The sequence below is a fragment of the Squalius cephalus genome (genome assembly GCF_949319135.1).
Source record: "Squalius cephalus genome assembly, chromosome: 24".
In the NCBI taxonomy this organism is placed as follows: Eukaryota; Metazoa; Chordata; class Actinopteri; order Cypriniformes; family Leuciscidae; genus Squalius; species Squalius cephalus.
Genome location: NC_137145.1, coordinates 14,168,862 through 14,188,232, shown reverse-complemented (window position 1 = coordinate 14,188,232; position 19,371 = coordinate 14,168,862). Strand labels below are relative to the sequence as shown.

Genomic DNA, 19,371 nt, shown 5'->3' with positions numbered 1-19,371 from the left:
AATTCATCCAGCAGCAGGAGAGGGAGAGCGAGAGGAGAGCGAGCCAGAGAGGGCAGACAGCAGGACTAGGGCCGGGTTCCAGTTGGAATAGGCCAGGCCCGCGTGATGAACAGTGTACAGACTGTACCATTTAATAAATCTCTCGCTCCGCTCCAGCTAACACAAACGAGATGTCAAAAGGCCATTAAACACTCTCACACTTTACGCAACACGTCCACACACATACATACTGCTTCCCATTAACATAAAAAATACATAAAAAAACATAATTATTTTATAATTAAATTTAATAAAACACCATTCCATCAGTTACACTAATTAATCAAACCTGCATGTAATGCATCATTATTACTACTAAGTAAACTACCTAAGTGAAAGAAATAAATCATTGCTGGCGTTATTTTTACAGTCAGCTTTTAACTAGAAGCTAGTTCGAATATTTTATAAATAACAATATTAATAATATAAATATTAAATGACATTGAAATAAATTATTTTACATTATTTAATAAATAATATAATACATAAAAAAAATTATTAAATAACAGTTAAGCCTACATTTAAAGCTAGTAAAAAATAATTATAACATTTATAAACAATAATCAATAATATAAAAATGAAAAATGTATACATTACATTTTTGTTATTAAATACTTTTTTGTAGATTTATACTGTATTATACATTTTATAAAACTATTGTTTAATTTGATCACATCAATTTATAAAAATTAAACATAATATAAAAAATAATATTTTATAAAACGCCGGCTCATTATTGGCCAGCTCCTGCGTCAGCATCACACGCATGTGTCTTGGTGCTCACGTGAACAGTGTCGGCCAATAATGATCCGGCGTTCCGAGGTAGAACCCAGAAGCGCTGCACTGTGTTTACTACGTGAACAGCGTAGCAGACTGACATGGAGGAGAAGAGATTGTTGAATAAAGTTATTATTTTTGTTTGTTTTTTGTGCAAAAAAAGTATTTCTCGTCGCTTCATAACATTAAGGTTGAACCACTGTAGTCACATGGACTATTTTAATGATGTCTTTACTACCTTTCTGGGCTTCAAAAGTTGCATTGACGTTGCTGCCTATGGCTGATTCAGAAAGCTCTCGGATTTGTAATGCAAAATATCTTAATTTGTGTTCCGAAAACATGACAGAATTTTCATTTTTGGGTGAACTAACCCTTTAAGGAGAGTGGGCATGCATGTCATTTAAGGGAAAAAGGGAGAATGTTCGTATCATTCTTGCAGTCAGAAAGTGATTTCTCCAGAGTGTCTTTTTTCATTTCCTGATTTGAGCCGGAGGAAAATAAAAAGAGACAGTTTGTCTGTGGATGAATAGAACTGACCCATTAATGTGAAAAGTCGTCCTCCCCTACTGCCGCTGAACATATACTGTACTGTAACTGCTATTGGGAAAGAGCTACTGAATTCATTCCCATGTGAAAATATCACTGATGTGTCGCTTATTGCTAATGCAGCTCAACATGCTGACGGTTTTGTAAACACATTTTAAGAGCTATTGACAGAAAGAGATCCCTCTGAAGTGTTTGCGAATGTGTGTGCGTTTGAAAGAGAGCGCTCTTGTTTCTTTGTTTACCTAATAAACCCTCCCATTGTTTTGACACATAATTAATCAAAGGCAGAGAGAATGACATGACATTGTGAAAATCATTAGAGGAATAATGAGAAGCACGAACGCAGCGAGCAAAACAGCGATTAATGTCGTACACCACACATCTCTGCCATTGCCACAACAAAAGGGCTTTGACTGACATGGCTAATTCGACTCGTCGTCGTCAAACCATTACTGGTTAAAACAACAAATGAGGAAAATTCTAAAAGAGTGAATAAAACAACATTTTCGTGTAATCATGCTGATGTTCAACAGACAGTAAATAAGAGGTGCAATGTGTCTTGTAAAGCTTTTTGTATCTTGCCTAGTTTGCATCAAAGTTAGCCTAGAGCCTAGTGTTCAATTACATTCATGCATTTAAATAATGGTCTGATTTAGTTATAAATAACATACTGTATGTCTTGTGGGTTATATCTATATATAATAAATCTGTAGGAATTGTTACATGTTAATATGTGTAAAATGTAACTTGTGAAGCTCGTAATGGTTCTTTTCAAATTTCGCACACCATTTAGTCATTCATAATTAATGCAGAGTTAATTAAGGCCTTCTCACAGTCATTAACAAGATGGTAATTCTAATTAAATAGAAACACACTTTTAAGTAGAGTCTAATATTGGATTCTCATTGATTCAAGTTTGATTAAAAACGAATAAAGATGATTTTAGAAGTGCTATATGATGTAACATTGTATTAATAATACCACTACTGGCACTAAAACTATAGCTAACTAGCTTTACATTTCCTGAAGGAAATCACAATTCAGTATATTAATTACAATGTTGAATTTGTTTCCCCCCCACATTTAAATCCAAATATTACATAAACAAAAAAACCTAAAAGATATTCACAGTGAGTGACCAAAGACCAGACATCACTCATTTTCAGGAAAGATTTGGCGAAGTCTAGGAGAGAAAAGTAACAGCGACCAGAGGCAAAGCAACAAACGATTTATGCAAATTAGAAGCGAATCGATACACCGTAACAACTACCAATAAGAGAGCAGACAGTGATCTGCCGCCTAAAACATAGGAATGACTAGAAACCATCTCCAATGATGTATTCGCTATTATAACGGGACTTTGTAGTTGTCTTTGCATATGTAGAGATAAGAAACAGTACTATAACAAAAACATTTCAGCATTAATGTTTAATTCATAAAAAATACATAAATATAAAATATAGAGATTTCAATACACTGCTGTTGTTGCGAGCTCTGTATTAATAGAAATAATTAGGCATGGTCTTACCTTGTCTTCTTGGTCACTCTCGCTTTCACACTGTAAGACAAAGACAAAGGCAACATTAGAACAGTGCAGAATCTAATAGATGTGATAGAAACCAATTTTTTTTTTGCTTTTAAATATAAAGCCATTATGAAGTGGAAATCTGATTCCGGCAGTCTCGCACTGCACAGCTCATCAGCAGAGTAATAAAAGTCTAAGCAGGAAAAGGCTGTTCTTATCTCACTCAGTAGCCAGGCCTCATTACATCTGCCTATTACCACCAGCAGGGCTTTTTCTCCCAGACACCAACTAGAGTACGAGTCCAACTATCTTCACGTCTCATAGGCCACAGACACACTGCAGCTAAATACAGCTGCCGAGTACTTAAGCTTGTTCTGTACACAGCCTTTTACAATAAAAACAACCAAATTCACTTTCCTGAAATTCAACAAATTGATTACTTGGACAAAAATATCTAATATTAAAAGGGTTTAATTGTTGGCATTGATGTTTAGGGTTGGGTACTGCATTAGATACTGAATCCTTTGGGTCTATTTCTAACTTTTTCATGAATCAGACTACACTGGCTGCTGAGTTTGGAACAGTGTACTACTCTTACTATTACTGCCATATAAAGATATGGTTAAATACTGTAGTAAGAGTAGTTTGTGGTTCCGAATTCAGCATATTCTGATTATTCTGATTCACTAAAAAGTACCAGTTAATAAGAGTTGTTCATGTTCAGAATTGGGCTACACTGGTCACACTGTATTTTTCAGAATCATTCAAAAGAACTGGCTCATAAGAGTCATTCGTTTTCGGAATCGGTCGACAATGATCATGTTGTATGTAGGGCTGTCAAACGATTAATCGCATCCAAAATAAAAGTTTGTTTTTACATAATACATGTGTGTGTATGGTGTATAATTATTTTCTATATATAAATACACACACATGCATGTATATATTTAAGAAATATTTGCATGTATATACTGTGTATATATATATTTATATTATAATTTATATTATATATAAATATTTTATATATAAATAACACATTTTTCTTAAATATATACATGCATGTGTGTGTATTTATATATAGAAAATAATTATACACCATACACACACATATATTATGTAAAAACAAACTTTTATTTTGGATGCGATTAATCGCGATTAATCGTTTGACAGCCCTAGTTGTATGGGTTTTTTTTTTACTAAAAAGAACCAATTTACAAGAGTCATTAATTTTCAGAATCAGACTTCACTGGTTGCGCTGTATGTTTTTGATTCACTACAAAAACAGTTCATCACAAGAGTCAGTCGAATCAGGCTACACTGGTCGTGCTATATCTTTTTAAATCACTAAAACAACCAAGTCAATAAGAGTATTTTATTTTCCGAATACAGCTACACTGGTCTTGTTGCATGTTGTTGATTCATTAAAAAGAACTTGTTCATAAGAGTTGTTTGTTTTCAGAATTGGGCTACACTGGTTACACTATGTTTTTGATTAACTAAAAAGAACCACGGTTGTCACTCCAAAAACTTTGCAGTGCATACATAGCCATAAAAAAAGACTATAGTGATCCAACTTCAAACAGAAAGTAACATTTTTTTTCCAGTGTGCACTTAAGAATTTAACATTTTAGACATTACCCTGAATGAAAAGTAAAGAAACTAAAATAAAACAACAAAAACAAAACAACAAAGGGTAATGGGCTCTTCATTCAAAATAAAGCAATGAAAAAATGAGCTAATAAACAGAGAATGATATTAAAATGCTGAATTTAAGCCTTTCTGTCCAATTTCAATTTCAAGGTCCGCTTAATTCTTTATCTGCTAATTAGCTAGCAGCACACAGATGACTTGGCTGGGAGAGATGCGTTCAGGGTTTGAGTTTGGACTCCCTAATGAAGGCCTGCTAGGGGCGGGGCTTAAGGTCTTCAGGGCCAATTACACCCAGTGGAGCATAAACCTTGTGGCAGCCCTGAGTGATTGACAGTTCTGGGAGCCGTATTCCTGCAAGAACTGAAAGCTAGGGATAGAAAGTGAGAGGAAAGGACAGAGTGAGAGAGTGAGAGAGGGGAGAATATTTTCTGGCACGAGTTTCTCCCGTCTGACCTGATACAGGGCCTGCTGAGCAGCATCCAATTTACAGCCCCAGTCCAATGGGATTCGAGACATACGGGGCTCATGTATTATACATAACCAATATACACACACACACACACAGATGTTAATAACCTACTGCTCCTGTGCCAGTACAGTAATACTGTTAGCATTACAGTAAAAATGCTATGAAACACAATCAGTATTATATTATTGAGGCTTTTGAAATATAACCCACACTCTTCCCATCCTTCCATGTACTTGGCCACAATGGTCAGTTTAACATGTGCAACTACATGAAGCCTTCCTAAAGGCCAGAGGATTCCCTTCATCTGGCACAGGCAAAGTTCCTGAAGAGTTATAATAATGAGCAAAATATATTTTTCCCAGTGTGTTGTGATCCATAAAAAACACTGCCGGCATCTCCATTGGCGTGTCAGTGCTCCCCGTGCCCAGCCTAGCGCTTTGATTGCGGAGATATGAGAGGAACGAAATGACTCGCCCTTGCTTGTGAAACAAATGGAACGCGCTAATAGAACTCATCGCATTACCCAATGCAAAAGTGCCATAGCTCATTACGTCAGGATAAAAGGATATCATTGTAGACGGTGAGCAGAATTGACTTTCTGCGCCGCGACTTGATGATTTAATCAACTGCTCTCCTTCGCTTCTCATCCGCGTGCCTGTCGCTAACACAGGTGCCGCTAAACGACACTCTCGCAAGCCAGCGAGTGGAGAAAAGGAAGAAATTGCTGTCATTATTCTTTCTCTCTCTCTTGCTCCTTCTTTCCAAGAATAGAGGTATGTAAATTTCCATACTGGTGCTGTGAGAAAAGATTGAGAAAAGGGGGGTGGGCCCAGATGGAAATACCTTTATAGTGGGAGAGTAAAAGTAACAGAGAAAGTAAGATTAGATCTGACAGGTAAGGGCAGGCAGCTTGTTTGTCCTTAACAGCGAGAAGCTGCACTTTTCATGAATAAACAACAACAACAACAAAAAACAAAAAAACAAAAAGGTAAGATCTGTCACATGTTGTGATTCAAAGTATATTAGAGCATCTGAGTCGTGGCATAGTGCTTAGTACATATTGGGCTGTGGTGCTCATGTGGGAGATGCAGGTTCGAGTCCAGTGTCATTTTTCTATTCTTTGCTTTTCTCTCCATCATTTCCTGTCCTGTTTCATCAAATAAAAGTGGAAAAATATATTGTTGACTGACAATTATACTATACAATTAATATTGTACTATAGTTATATATTATATTATAATTAGGGCTGTCAAACGATTAATCGCGATTAATCGCATCCAAAATAAAAGTTTGTTTTTACATAATACATGTGTGTGTACGGTGTATAATTATTTTCTATATATAAATACACACACATGCATGTATATATTTAAGAAATATTTGCATGTATATACTGTGTATATATATTTATATTATATATAATTTATATTATATATAAATATTTTATATATAAATAACACATTTTCTTAAATATATATATGCATGTGTGTGTATTTATATATAGAAAATAATTATACTCCGTACACAGACATAAATTATGTAAACACAAACTTTTATTTTGGATGCGATTAATCGCGATTAATCGTTTGACAGCCCTAATTATAATATAATGTAATAGCATATTCATTTTATATTATAATTGCTTCAGTCAAGAAAACATCCATTTGAACAGATTGAAGTTAAGAAAACAACAGTAAAGGATGCTGACAAGAGTAAATATGAAGAGATTGGCAAAATGATGGTCAGTCCAACATATTTAATTCGTCTAAAATACTTGGTATTACAGTCATATTGGATGGATTAACTTGGGAATCCATCTCAGCATTTTCAAGCTTTTTTTCTGGTGTGGTGTTAATTTCAAAGCCAAACACTTCGCCAATTGATCTTGGCTGCAGATCAATATAGCATGTTAAGCTTATTAAAACAGCCAATGGCCTCAGTGGAACAGTAGAGCCATCTGCTTTAGTTAGACACACACTCCTCAGATACAGCGAATGAGGAAGAGCTGATTAGGCCTCCGAATGAGACCAATAGTGTAACAGATCCTGTCTACCCCTGCTGTGTTTGACATATTTCAGAATAATAGTGAAGCAGGAAAGGTATGAAATCATGGTTCATTATGAACTTGTACTTGTGCTAACACTCACTCTTTATTTTCTTTCCCAAATATCAATTGAAAGGAATAGGCATTTTAAAAATGCCTTCAATGTTTTGTGGTTTGTCCCTTGGCTTTATAACAAGAAACAAGCTCTTTGATACGTCACCAACTTCTTGTTACAACATGAAATGTCAACCCAGCACTCTTTAAACAATGTCATGGTTTCTTAAAAGTCTGGACTGGAATCAAAGTCCCTAATTTGGCTGGTTTTCCACTAAAATAAAAATGAAGCTTTTTTTAACACGAGCACAACCACACACACACAACGACAAATTTCCACAATGGCAAAAACAGAGAATTTACATGAAAATATCTTCAAGCTAAATACATTTCATTTCATTCCTATTTGAAGTCAAATCTCAAAGGCCTCGTAAGTGCGGTACAATAAAGGAGCGAAAGCAATCGTATTCTGAGCTTGTTTAACCACGTCTCTGCCACTGTCCAAAGCTCCGAGCTTAACCAGACTTCTCGAAACGAAAACCTCAGTGCCCACATCAAACTGTATGACACACTCTGGTGAAGGGCCAACACAATGAAAAATATGTGGTTTAAATTCAGCACAGCTATGAGCCAAACACAGCAAACACTCTGAAAATATGCTTCAAAAATATGTTTAAAAACAGCACATAAAGAGATCTATTCTTATTTAGCAGTCATTGATGTAAAACCGCAATCAAATGTCAAGTTAGGACGCAAAGTGTTCAACGTTCCATTTCATGGTCTATTTGCCATTGTGTTGTAATTGGCACTGTCAACGAACGCTGAAATTAATTGAGACTGATCTGTGCTTGATTACAGAGGCAGTGGGGGTCCGGAAGGTTGACGATAGGTTTGAACGCTCTTTCTCCCTCCATCCCTCCTCCTTCTCTTTCCTTTGCTATTTTCACCCTCTGCCTGTCGCTCTCTCGCTCTGCCTGCGGGCTGTGGTGGGTGGCGGTGGGGGACAGCTTGAAGAATGGCAACCATTGCCAGGGTCAGCTCTGACAGTGCCAATTTGATGCGCTGCCACAGAGAGCTATGTGCCCCACCTCCTTCCTCCCCCCTCATTCTCTCTCTCCCTGTCCTCCTACCTCCCACAGAAAAAGCTGCGCGTCCTGATGGTTTTCTGATGCAAACCATGGCGCGGCAAAATGGTTTTTCCCCTCCTGCTGCCTGCTTCTCCATCTGCCACTGGGGCCGCGCCGCCGCCGGCCGCCTGCCTGTCACAGCGTGCAGTGAAATTAGCCAGGGAGGAGGCGCTCGCTAGTGCTAATTACGTTTTAATCATTGGAAATGTGTTGGCAAATCAAGGCCTGGAGCTCCCACTCTCTGCTCTGCAGTAGGAGTGTGTATGTGTGTGTGTTGAGCTGGATAGAAGAGGAAGGATGAAGAGAGAGAGGAAGCAAATCAGGCACAGCCAGCACTGAGCTAAGAGTCAGACGCTCTGAGGAGAAAATGGCGGCGTGCCTTGTACTGTCTGCTGAGAGTGAGGCTTTGAGTATTGGGCCACAGAGAGACAAGAAATTTCAAGACTGAAACCAACGCTTCAACCATACAGAATGAGTTATGCCACACTGAGCCGGCTACTGACGACCCATAAGTACCAAGGTGACATTTTAACAGGTACTGATGAGTCAAGCGTGGCTCTCAAGATATTGGACAGATTCTTCAAAAACTGAATACTAAACCTATTCAAATATTTTAACTTATTCATGATTCAATTTATACATTTTTTGAACCAATAAGAAGGAAATGATTTTCTTCTCCAGTGATACTCATGACAAACTTGCATTTAATATGAGTTCACAAACTCATTTGAACGTGAAATTATAAGCTTACGGCAAATAGGCAGGAATGTTGGGCCACGGAAGTTTGACAGAACACTATTTTTTACATGTGACATGATCCATTTAACTTTCGTTACTTAAAGAACTGGTATGAGTACCAATAAATACAGTAACATCAAGCATTTATAAAATGTATTTCCTTAGTTAAAATAAATGAAAACACAAAAATGTTGAAAAAACATACACATTATTTTATTTCATTTATTTATATATAATTTTTTTGCAAAGTGGTATCATCCAAAATATATAATAAAATATATAACAATAGAAAACAGTTATATTATAATTCTATATTCTATTATAATTTAAATTGTAAAAATATTTCCCAACATAACTGTTTTTACTGTATTTTTAATCAAATAAATGAGGCATTGTAAGAGACTTCTTTCAAGAACGTTAACATTTTTTTGCAATTATTCCAAACTTTTGACTGATAGTGTATATACAGAATGTGTGTGTGTGTGTTTGCAACTGTTTAATTCATTTAGTCATAAGAAATGTCAAAAAATAGCATTCAATATATTTTCTCTAGTTTGGGTCTCAGGAAAACACAAAATGGCCTTTTTAGGCCACAGCTTATGAAAGTTTAGGAAACCCTGATCAAACTGACTGCAAGCAGACATCATATATAAATCAAAGCAAATAAATAAATAAATAAAGACAGACGACAACCATTCTAACATTAATGTAGCAAACACAACATTGGAGATGCCAATGCTGCATTACACTATTTATGTATTAAGTGTTTATGTCATTTTAAGCTCAAATGTCCAACTTAAGCTAAACCTAACAGTGCATAAATGACAGATGTGGGTGGGTGACATAAATAACATGACTGCGAATCATCTACCCAATGACCCTGTCTCTGTGTTCTCCACAAGCCTTTAACATTAAACTCAAGTGAAATCTAACCTCACTTAGAAGAAAAAACACAGCAGCGCTGCTGTCAGCCGCATCAGCGAGAAGGGGGAAATGTATTTCGACACCTTTGACTGGCTTAGGCCATTAAGAGCACCAGGATCCAAACCTGATGACATTCAGGGACTAATTCACACAGCATCTGCGTGACGTCCAGCTGTCATCCTAAAGTACGGCAGGATGAAGGAGCGGAGGAACAAATGAGGAGGGAAGCGTGACAGCCAGGAGGGCGTCTAGATACAGGGAAAACATCTCCTTCACCAGTGGAGTGTGGCCTGTCCTAGGGCAGCTCTCTCTCACGCCTGTCAGAAAGCAGTCATCTGCTGCCTGGCCTAATAACCTCCAGCCTGATCGTAGCGTCCAACCCTCTCCCTCATGCACCTTTCCAACATCTGCAGGCAATTTCCTCCCCGATATGACACTTTCTCCAGACCATGAGCACTGAATATGACCTAAAGGACTTAAGAGAGCATAAATACTGAAGCTTTGTTCCAAAACCTAGAAATCTGCCAAAATAAAGCACACTTTAATCATATATGGGCTCCTAGCACAAAGCAGCATTGCATATGTCCTTCATGGAGAAGGCAATCCCATAATGCACTGCACTGGGGGGAAAACAACGCATGGCAGGCAAACCAAGAATTTTTTTAATGATAAATGTACTATTTCAAATTAATACTAAAATGCAATGATTAAATAGTTGATAAAAATATTTGATATTGCTATATATTAATATAATGATTAATTTATTGTTTTGTTATAATATTTGTTCCTTTTCAAATTAAATTTAAATTTGTTTACATGACATCATTTAGACAATATTATTTATATTCTGTTTATTAAAGTACTGTGCCAGTAGCTTAGCAACGTGCAAACATCAAAATCTATTAAAATCACCTGTTATCTTTGTGATGCAGAATTGCTGCCTATGTAGGTCCAATTTGGTCACTTATGAGGTTCCATGACAGTTTGGATGTTGTCTTAGAAAACTGCAGTATTGCTATTGCAGTAGTTTTAAAATAGCACCTGTGTGGGAAATACTGGTGTATAAGAAAATTGTAGATAAGAAGCTGAATCTCAAGTATTGAGAGCCATTCTTAGACGTATATCAGCCACACACACTCTCTGTGTGATGCCGTGCCAGGAAACAGAAAAGGGTTAGCGGGTACAAGATGTGTCTGTGTTATGCCTGTATGCATGTATGTAAATGTGTCTACGTATCTGGAGGGAACGTCTACCTTTAAAATAACTTGTCAGCTAAGCTGCTCGGGCTGACAGATGTGAGATGGCGCCCCGAGGTGGAGCTTGGCACAGACAGATGGTGCCACAGGGCAACGCGCTTAGTTGATCAACCAAGGGTGGCACTGTCACCCAGCCTGCCAGCCACAAGTGAGAGTGGGAGGGTAGGGTAAATGCTGTGTGTGTGTTTGTTTGTAAAAGAAAAAAAAGAGTGGGAAGATGAAATCATATGGACAAATCAGTAAAGCATAATTTATTCCTGTGATGGAAAAGCTGATTTTTCAGCATCATTACTCCAGTCTTCAGTGTCACATAATCCTTCAGAAATCATTCTAATATGCTGATTTGCAGCTCAAGAAACATTTCTCCTAATCAATGTGGAAAACAGCTGTGCTGCTCAATATTTTTGTGGAAACCATGATACATTTGTTTTTCAGGATTACAATAGAAAGTTAAAAAGAACGACATTTGTTTGAAATCTAAATCTTTATCTATATTTGTAACATTATCAAATTCTCTACTGTCACTTTTGATTAATTTAATGCATCCTTTTGGAATAAACGCTTTAAATGCTTTCCAAAATAATAACAATAATAAAAAAATCTAACTAACCCCAAACTTTTGTACAGTAGACACACACACACACACACACACACTTGACTGAATGTCTGCATTACTACTGTGGACGTTAGAGCAACAACATATTTAATTTGACAAAAGAAGGCAGGATTGTCAAGGACAAAAAGTCTTTTCAAAGGGTTTTAACAAAGAAACACAATGACAAGTTTTTATGTACATGTTTCATGAATCTGTTTTAATTCATGTTTAATTCATCCAATATTTTATGGAATTTTTTATCCACAGTAAAGTTCTTCGGAAGATATAACTAATGTTTAGTTAGCTAACAATCAACACCTAGGTAGACAAGAGCACAATAATTAATAAACTGTGCTTCTGTCCCTCACTGCTGTTTATGTCAAATTAAATATGCCATCTTTTCTGACTAAGGTCTATTTCAAGATGCCAGACACTTTTCTTTCCCCTAATAAACAAACAAACAAACAAGCAGAGTCAGTGTGAATTTCACTCCCACAGACATTCAGTGCTGAAGAAGGTTAGGCAGCAAACAGTTGCTAGCTTAATCAAAGATTAATAGAAAGATTTTCAGACAATTAAATACATCAGATTGCATTGTTTGTACCATTATGGCTCCTCCCTGGGGAACAGTCCACTTTGTTTGCATTTTAATTACTGCATGCACAGCTGACATTTGCTCTGATGCCAGCTGCCATCTTTGTTATGCTTCTCCTCGTACCCTCTGGAAAAGAGCAGTGAGGCGGAAAAAGTGTGGATGAATGTATGCAATTGTGATATAACTGAATATCCCGACAGCACAAAGACATAGGGCAACTGGACAATGCATAAGCACACAGGTCAAACACTAACTATTTATTTTATCATTGAGAAAGTTTCATTGACAGACCAGTTTCATTCGTGCCCATATAGACATCACACATGAATGAGCAATATTCTAGCTTTCCTTCAATTACTCTTCATCATGCTCTCTAATTTTCTATCAAACTGCAGTATCTCTTTTTTCTCTATTTCCCTGTGCCTCCCCCACTTTCTCTCTTTCTCCAGCAGGAACGGATGTGTAGCTCTAATCACTTTGCTCCCCACACCTGACGGCACACTATTAACTCTAGGTCTCTCTGGTGACCCCGCGGGTCGTTGCCCATCACATCAAGTTTTTATTAGGGAATTTTCCTCATCATTAGCTCTGGCCCAGACACCCACCATTAATATTCATTCTACTGCACACTTCCATCATCCTCTGTCTCGGTCTTACTACAATCCATCTGAAATGCTGCAGCACATTCACCACCTATCATTAACAGAGCTCCATTCCACCATTGATAGTTGTTTGGGAAGACACACACCTTGACCTGTTCAATTCTTTCTGTCTGTCTGTCTGTCTGTCTGTCTGTCTGTCTGTCTATCTATCTATATGTCTGTCTGTTTGTCTGTACATTTTAATAATATGTGTATGCACATTTGTATATTTACTTACAAATTTGAGTGTCAATTGATCTACATATTTTATGAATCACTTTGGCCGAATCATTTCAAAGTCCCCCTGTAGTCAATCATTTTATACCTAATACCTAAAACTAATCTTTGATCACCAAAAAGCTTGAATGTAACTCTACATCCTTTCTTCATTTAGAATATGTGGAACCATGAGTTTGCAAATTAGTCCCGCCTCCACTCACTTATACAGGCTCATCCACAAGTCGATGTATCAGAATGGTAATGCATTTTATGTATCGCTCTCTACAACGTCGGACACATAACAGTAATTAATATGATTAGCCTTTTGCTTGACTACGTTATCAAACAGCTATTAATGTGTTGCTAATGTTACACAAACCATGTTCCCATTCGCCATTCTGCCTTCTAAAAATCAGTATCCTAAAGGGGGTCGCACACCAGACGCGCAGCTCAGCGCCGCGCCGCGCAGCGCCACGTCTTTTAAATTCGAACACATTATTCTCTATGAGAGTACACACACCGGCGGCGTCTTTCGGCGTCTGTCTGCGGCGCCCAGCAATGGCTCAGGACCGTGTTCAAAATCCTGCCGCGCCACAGAGCGCCATTTACATAGTTCTATATTAAATTTACATTTATGTGTCTCAAATCGTAGTTAATGTATATACGGACTTCACCCTGTGCTGCAATATACATTTAGCTGATGTTATCGGATTTTCAGGTGAGAGTTGTCCTAGACGTGGCGCGGCGCGGCACTGAGCTGCGCGTCCGGTGTGCGACCCGCTTTAGAAACGCTTTGAACAACTTAGAACGTCATTAGAGAAAGGCATATAGTTCATCATAACATCGTAATATACACTCACCTAAAGGATTATTAGGAACACCATACTAATACTGTGTTTGACCCCCTTTCGCCTTCAGAACTGCCTTAATTCTACGTGGCATTGATTCAACAAGGTGCTGAAAGCATTCTTTAGAAATGTTGGCCCATATTGATAGGATAGCATCTTGCAGTTGATGGAGATTTGTGGGATGCACATCCAGGGCACGAAGCTCCCGTTCCACGACATCCCAAAGATGCTCTATTGGGTTGAGATCTGGTGACTGTGGGGGCCATTTTAGTACAGTGAACTCATTGTCATGTTCAAGAAACCAATTTGAAATGATTCGAGCTTTGTGACATGGTGCTGGAAGTAGCCATCAGAGGATGGGTACATGGTGGTCATATAGGGATGGACATGGTCAGAAACAATGCTCAGGTAGGCCGTGGCATTTAAACGATGCCCAATTGGCACTAAGGGGCCTAAAGTGTGCCAAGAAAACATCCCCCACACCATTACACCAACACCACCAGCCTGCACAGTGGTAACAAGGCATGATGGATCCATGTTCTCATTCTGTTTACGCCAAACTCTGACTCTACCATCTGAATGTCTCAACAGAAATCGAGACTCATCAGACCAGGCAACATTTTTCCAGTCTTCAACTGTCCAATTTTGGTGAGCTCGTTCAAATTGTAGCCTCTTTTTCCTATTTGTAGTGGAGATGAGTGGTACCCGGTGGGGTCTTCTGCTGTTGTAGCCCATCCGCCTCAAGGTTGTGCGTGTTGTGGCTTCACAAATGCTTTGCTGCATACCTCGGTTGTAACGAGTGGTTATTTCAGTCAAAGTTGCTCTTCTATCAGCTTGAATCAGTCGGCCCATTCTCCTCTGATCTCTAGCATCAACAAGGCATTTTGGCCCACAGGACTGCCGCATACTGGATGTTTTTCCCTTTTAACACCATTCTTTGTAAACCCTAGAAATGGTTGTGCGTGAAAATCCCAGTAACTGAGCAGATTGTGAAATACTCAGACCGGCCCGTCTGGCACCAACAACAATGCCACGCTCAAAATTGCTTAAATCACCTTTCTTTCCCATTCTGACATTCAGTTTGGAGTTCAGGAGATTGTCTTGACCAGGACCACACCCCTAAATGCATTGAAGCAACTGCCATGTGATTGGTTGATTAGATAATTGCATTAATGAGAAATTGAACAGGTGTTCCTAATAATCCTTTAGGTGAGTACATCATATACAAAATTCACCCACTATATTGCTAAATGTATCTGATTTTTCATATCAACAGAAAAATATACAGGGATAACCTGGCTTCTCTCGAGACTACCCTGCTTTGCAGCAGTTAATGATATGCTAAAGCCCGCCTGCATCTTGACGTGATTGGTGACAAGGTAGTTTGTGATGTAAGAAACACAGACGATTTCAAACTGCGTTTTTTAGACTGTCTTTTTTTCACTGCAGCTTTAAGGAGAAAATACTCAGCAATGCTGCTGACTATGAATTTGCAGATGGTTTGTCTTAAAAGCATATTAAAACACCACATAGGCATATAAACAACTTTAAAAACTTGATTTCACCACAGGGGGTCTTTAAAAGTATGGGATTAAAATCTGAACTGTTAAATAAATTGCTTATCTACAAAGGTAATTACAAAAACAGCAGTGCAGTAACTGTTGAACAAAAGCATTAACTACAGGCCAGACCAATGAGCCCCTCAGCTGGAAGAGACACACACACCCACACACACGGACAGAGGTGATAAGACAGTCTCACACAGCGCCAGTGGACAACTCTCATTCTGATAACCCTCCTGCTCCAGGGATGGTTGTCTAAACACACAGACACACACACAGACCGTGGTGGTGAACAGAGGTCTCTGCTAGCCACAGGCACCTCCAGCAATTAACTGACAATTCCCTGACAAGCTGACATAAACCCCATGAAGCCTGGGCATTTGTGGTTGTATGTGTATGCATTCCTCAATGCAGTATTTTAAATAAATAATATAAAAAATTACACACAAACACAGACATATTACGCACACATACATATATACACACATAAACACAATTTTTAAAAGGCCATAGTATTAGATTTATGTCAAGCTTTTAAATTTGAAATTAAATCTCAATTTAAATATGTACAAACAAACAATTTGTGCTGCCAATACACACAGCACAGATGTGCTGGATGAAACAAAACTCTAATATTTGTATCTTCCAAGTGCCGAACAGCTTTAGTTCTTGTGCCATTATCATTAGTTATGAATTAATTTTCCCAGACATGCTTGATCCAATTGTTCTCATACAATCACCATAAACACTTCTCAACATGCAAACAAGCCTAGATGAATAAACACCAATGGAAACGTCTCGCTCTCAACTTGGCGGCCCTGCAGAGCTGCCAAAGATCTGCTTTGTAAACAACAAAAATATTTAATTTGAGAGAGTGATGCTGAGCAAAATGAAATTAAAAGGAACTCATGCTAACTGTTAAATTACTCGCAGCGCGCTAAATTACATTTGCTTTTCCATCGGAGAGATCAAACGGGAAAACTCCAGCACTCCAGCGCTAATTATTTACAGTCTTCACCTCCCTCCCATCCCAGGAGGCTTAATAAACACACTATTTCTCTCTCCCTCTCTCAAGTTTTTGCACACACTTGTTTTTTTTAAATAATTATATTACCCCACCTCTTTTCCCTCAACTTCATAAACTCTGGCGTCAAGAGCCAAGACTGAGATTCGGATTGTAATCCTAGTGTACACTGGGGCTTCTTAAGAAAGCAGACCATCTAAAGCAGGGTGGGCCCTGTGGGGGTGTTGCTGTGGCAGCGTCGCCATGGGAGCAAGGGGTGAGTGACACGAATGGCTGTCACTGGGATTAATTAGCATGCTAAGTGGCGGAGGGGAGCACTAGGCAGCGGGTGTGAAGCAGAAGCCATCTGACATGCACACACACCCCAGAAGTGTGGATTTTCACCAAAGGTGGCGGCAGTGCAGATTGTAATCGCACCCCTGAGAAGTGATCTCACACATATACTCCTCTCTGAAGAACAAAATAAAAACAGAAAAGGTGTCTGCTCGATGTGCATTTAAGAGGGTGAACAACATTATTTCTAATAAGTGGCAGGCAAAAAGACATCAATTACTCCTCCTTATCTTTTTTCCCCCCATTCTCCTCTATTGATTCCATTTTATTTTAATAGCAAAACTTCAAGCAACAATCTCAAAATTCAGCAGAAAATGAGCTATTTGCCATATTTCAAGGGATGCAGCCATATAAAAAAATTCTGGCCAATAACAGTAAGCTGATAATTATCTTAATGTTATCCGATAACCAATAAATGGCCAATATTAACATTCCATACTACTTTGTCTAAATACATATTTAAATCAAATAAATCATTTTAAATGCTACAAATTATTTTAGGCATCACACAATTATAATGTACAGTCGAAATTCATTTTGAGATGGCTTACAATACCATTTACCTGTGTTATCAAATTATTTGTACTTTTAAAGAATAAAGGAATAGTTCCCTTTAGTCTTAGTCCAAAATACATTCTGTCATCATTTACTCACCCTCATGTCGTTCTGAGATTTTTTTTTTTTTGTCCATATAAAGTCAACGGTAACCAAAACTGTTTGGTTTGGAATGACATGAGTGTGAGTAAATGATGATTTTTGGCTGAAATCTCAAAAAGTAATACAAATGTAAAAATGGGGGAAACGAGCATGCACAATTAAATATACAATACTGGCCAATACTGATAAGTTAAAAGTACATTAAAATAAAAATAAATAAACTAAACTAAACTCCAATATCGTACGATAACCATTACTGTACCAATGCATCCCTATGATTTCTACATTTTTATTACAAAAATCACAAAAAAGGGGCTGTGGCCCTCTGGAGGGTCTCTGGAAAAATGCAATTCTATTACAAACTGAACACATAAATTCTAGTACAATCTATGTTGTAGACATTCTAAACGCACTTTAGTATTCTGAAAATGGCTTTGGATTCTAGAACTCCATATGAGTCTGACCCCTCTGATCATAATCTCTACAATTAGAAGAGGGGTTGTGCCCCCCTGCTTGGCCCTGTGCCGTCATGTGACCTCAAAACAGCAGCTGAAAGACCCGGCCTATTGCACTTCAAAAAAGAGCGAGCTTCCGCCTGGCACCAGCGCTGAGTAGATAAGCCTAATTAAGAGATGGAGAGATGAGAGCGGTAGAGCAAAGCCCCTGCCAACATCAGTCTCTCTGCTCAGCCCATTAAAACTACAGAGCAGGACGAGGGAAACAAACACAATCAAAGCCCTGTTCCTGTGCATTTCCTGTCTAGAAATTGGCCGTGGGCATTATCTCAAGCTAGCACCGCATGCTCGCACTGGAACATGATCCAAAAGCTACACAAGCAAACTTTCGCCCGCATGCAACACCTGTTTGCGATTAGTGTGTTCGACAACACTCCCCTCCCTTTGGGCTACTTTGTTTGGCTTTAAAGTTCTGTTTCTTAACATGATAACTAACATCATGCAAATAATCCCAAAGTTAATCAAAGATTTGCCGGTGGATGTTGGCCAGTCTGCCCTTATTGAGTAAAACCGTAGTAAGATGAAATGCTCATATCTCTAGACTAACCCCAGGGCTCTTGTTATCATATCGATCTTCCCGACAGGAAGTGGCCTTTAGTCTCTGGGTTTCTACAGTCCTACTAGCTTAACATGGCGAACCGACAGAGCAGCAAACACAAAAGCCGAATGCTTCTTGGTGCACAAGCCAAGCAAAATCTTGTCTGTCAACGGCACATTTATTAGTCAAATTCTTCTCGAGCTAAGGCCCGCTTTGCTTTGGGAAGGAATTTGCGTGTCATGGCCTTCATGGTCAGCAGTTAGAGCCGTTAGTGAAGAAGTTACAGTTACGGATCTTCAGAAACAGTAGCCCTGTCTGTTGGAGAGGGTCATAGGATCGTGTTACTACTCCTCATGTGGTTTGGCTGTGTTATTCCAGGCCACCGGGTAAAGCCGCGCGTGAATGTGTGCACGTGTGTGCGCGCTTGCTCTTTTCCATTAAAGCCTGACCTCTGTTTCCATCCTGCAAATTCAGCACATGGTCCCCTGTAACTCTTTATGACAGGCCTGATCTGGCTTTTCTCTCAGAGAGAGAGGGAGAAAATAGAAAATGAGACAAGGAGAGGCAAAAAAAAACCTGAAGTGTTTTGTCAGCCATAATTACTCTTCAATTATGAGGTCCAAACACGGAATTAGGGGGCACTTTGTTGTTGGAGCAGACGCTCTTTGATCAGGCCCTGGTGGAATGTGTTTCGC

The 19,371-nt window shown here is 38.5% G+C and overlaps 1 protein-coding gene across 1 annotated transcript in view; it reads right to left on the bottom strand.

Moving 5' to 3' along the window:
• The window catches only part of auts2a (activator of transcription and developmental regulator AUTS2 a), a 335,804-nt gene that overhangs the window by 122,626 nt on the left and 193,807 nt on the right, over positions 1 to 19,371 (bottom strand). Inside the window, exon 5 of the mRNA XM_079860573.1 lies at positions 2,891 to 2,920. Coding sequence (XP_079716699.1) covers positions 2,891 to 2,920 — 30 coding nt within the window. The remainder of the gene's footprint in view (positions 1 to 2,890; positions 2,921 to 19,371) is intronic.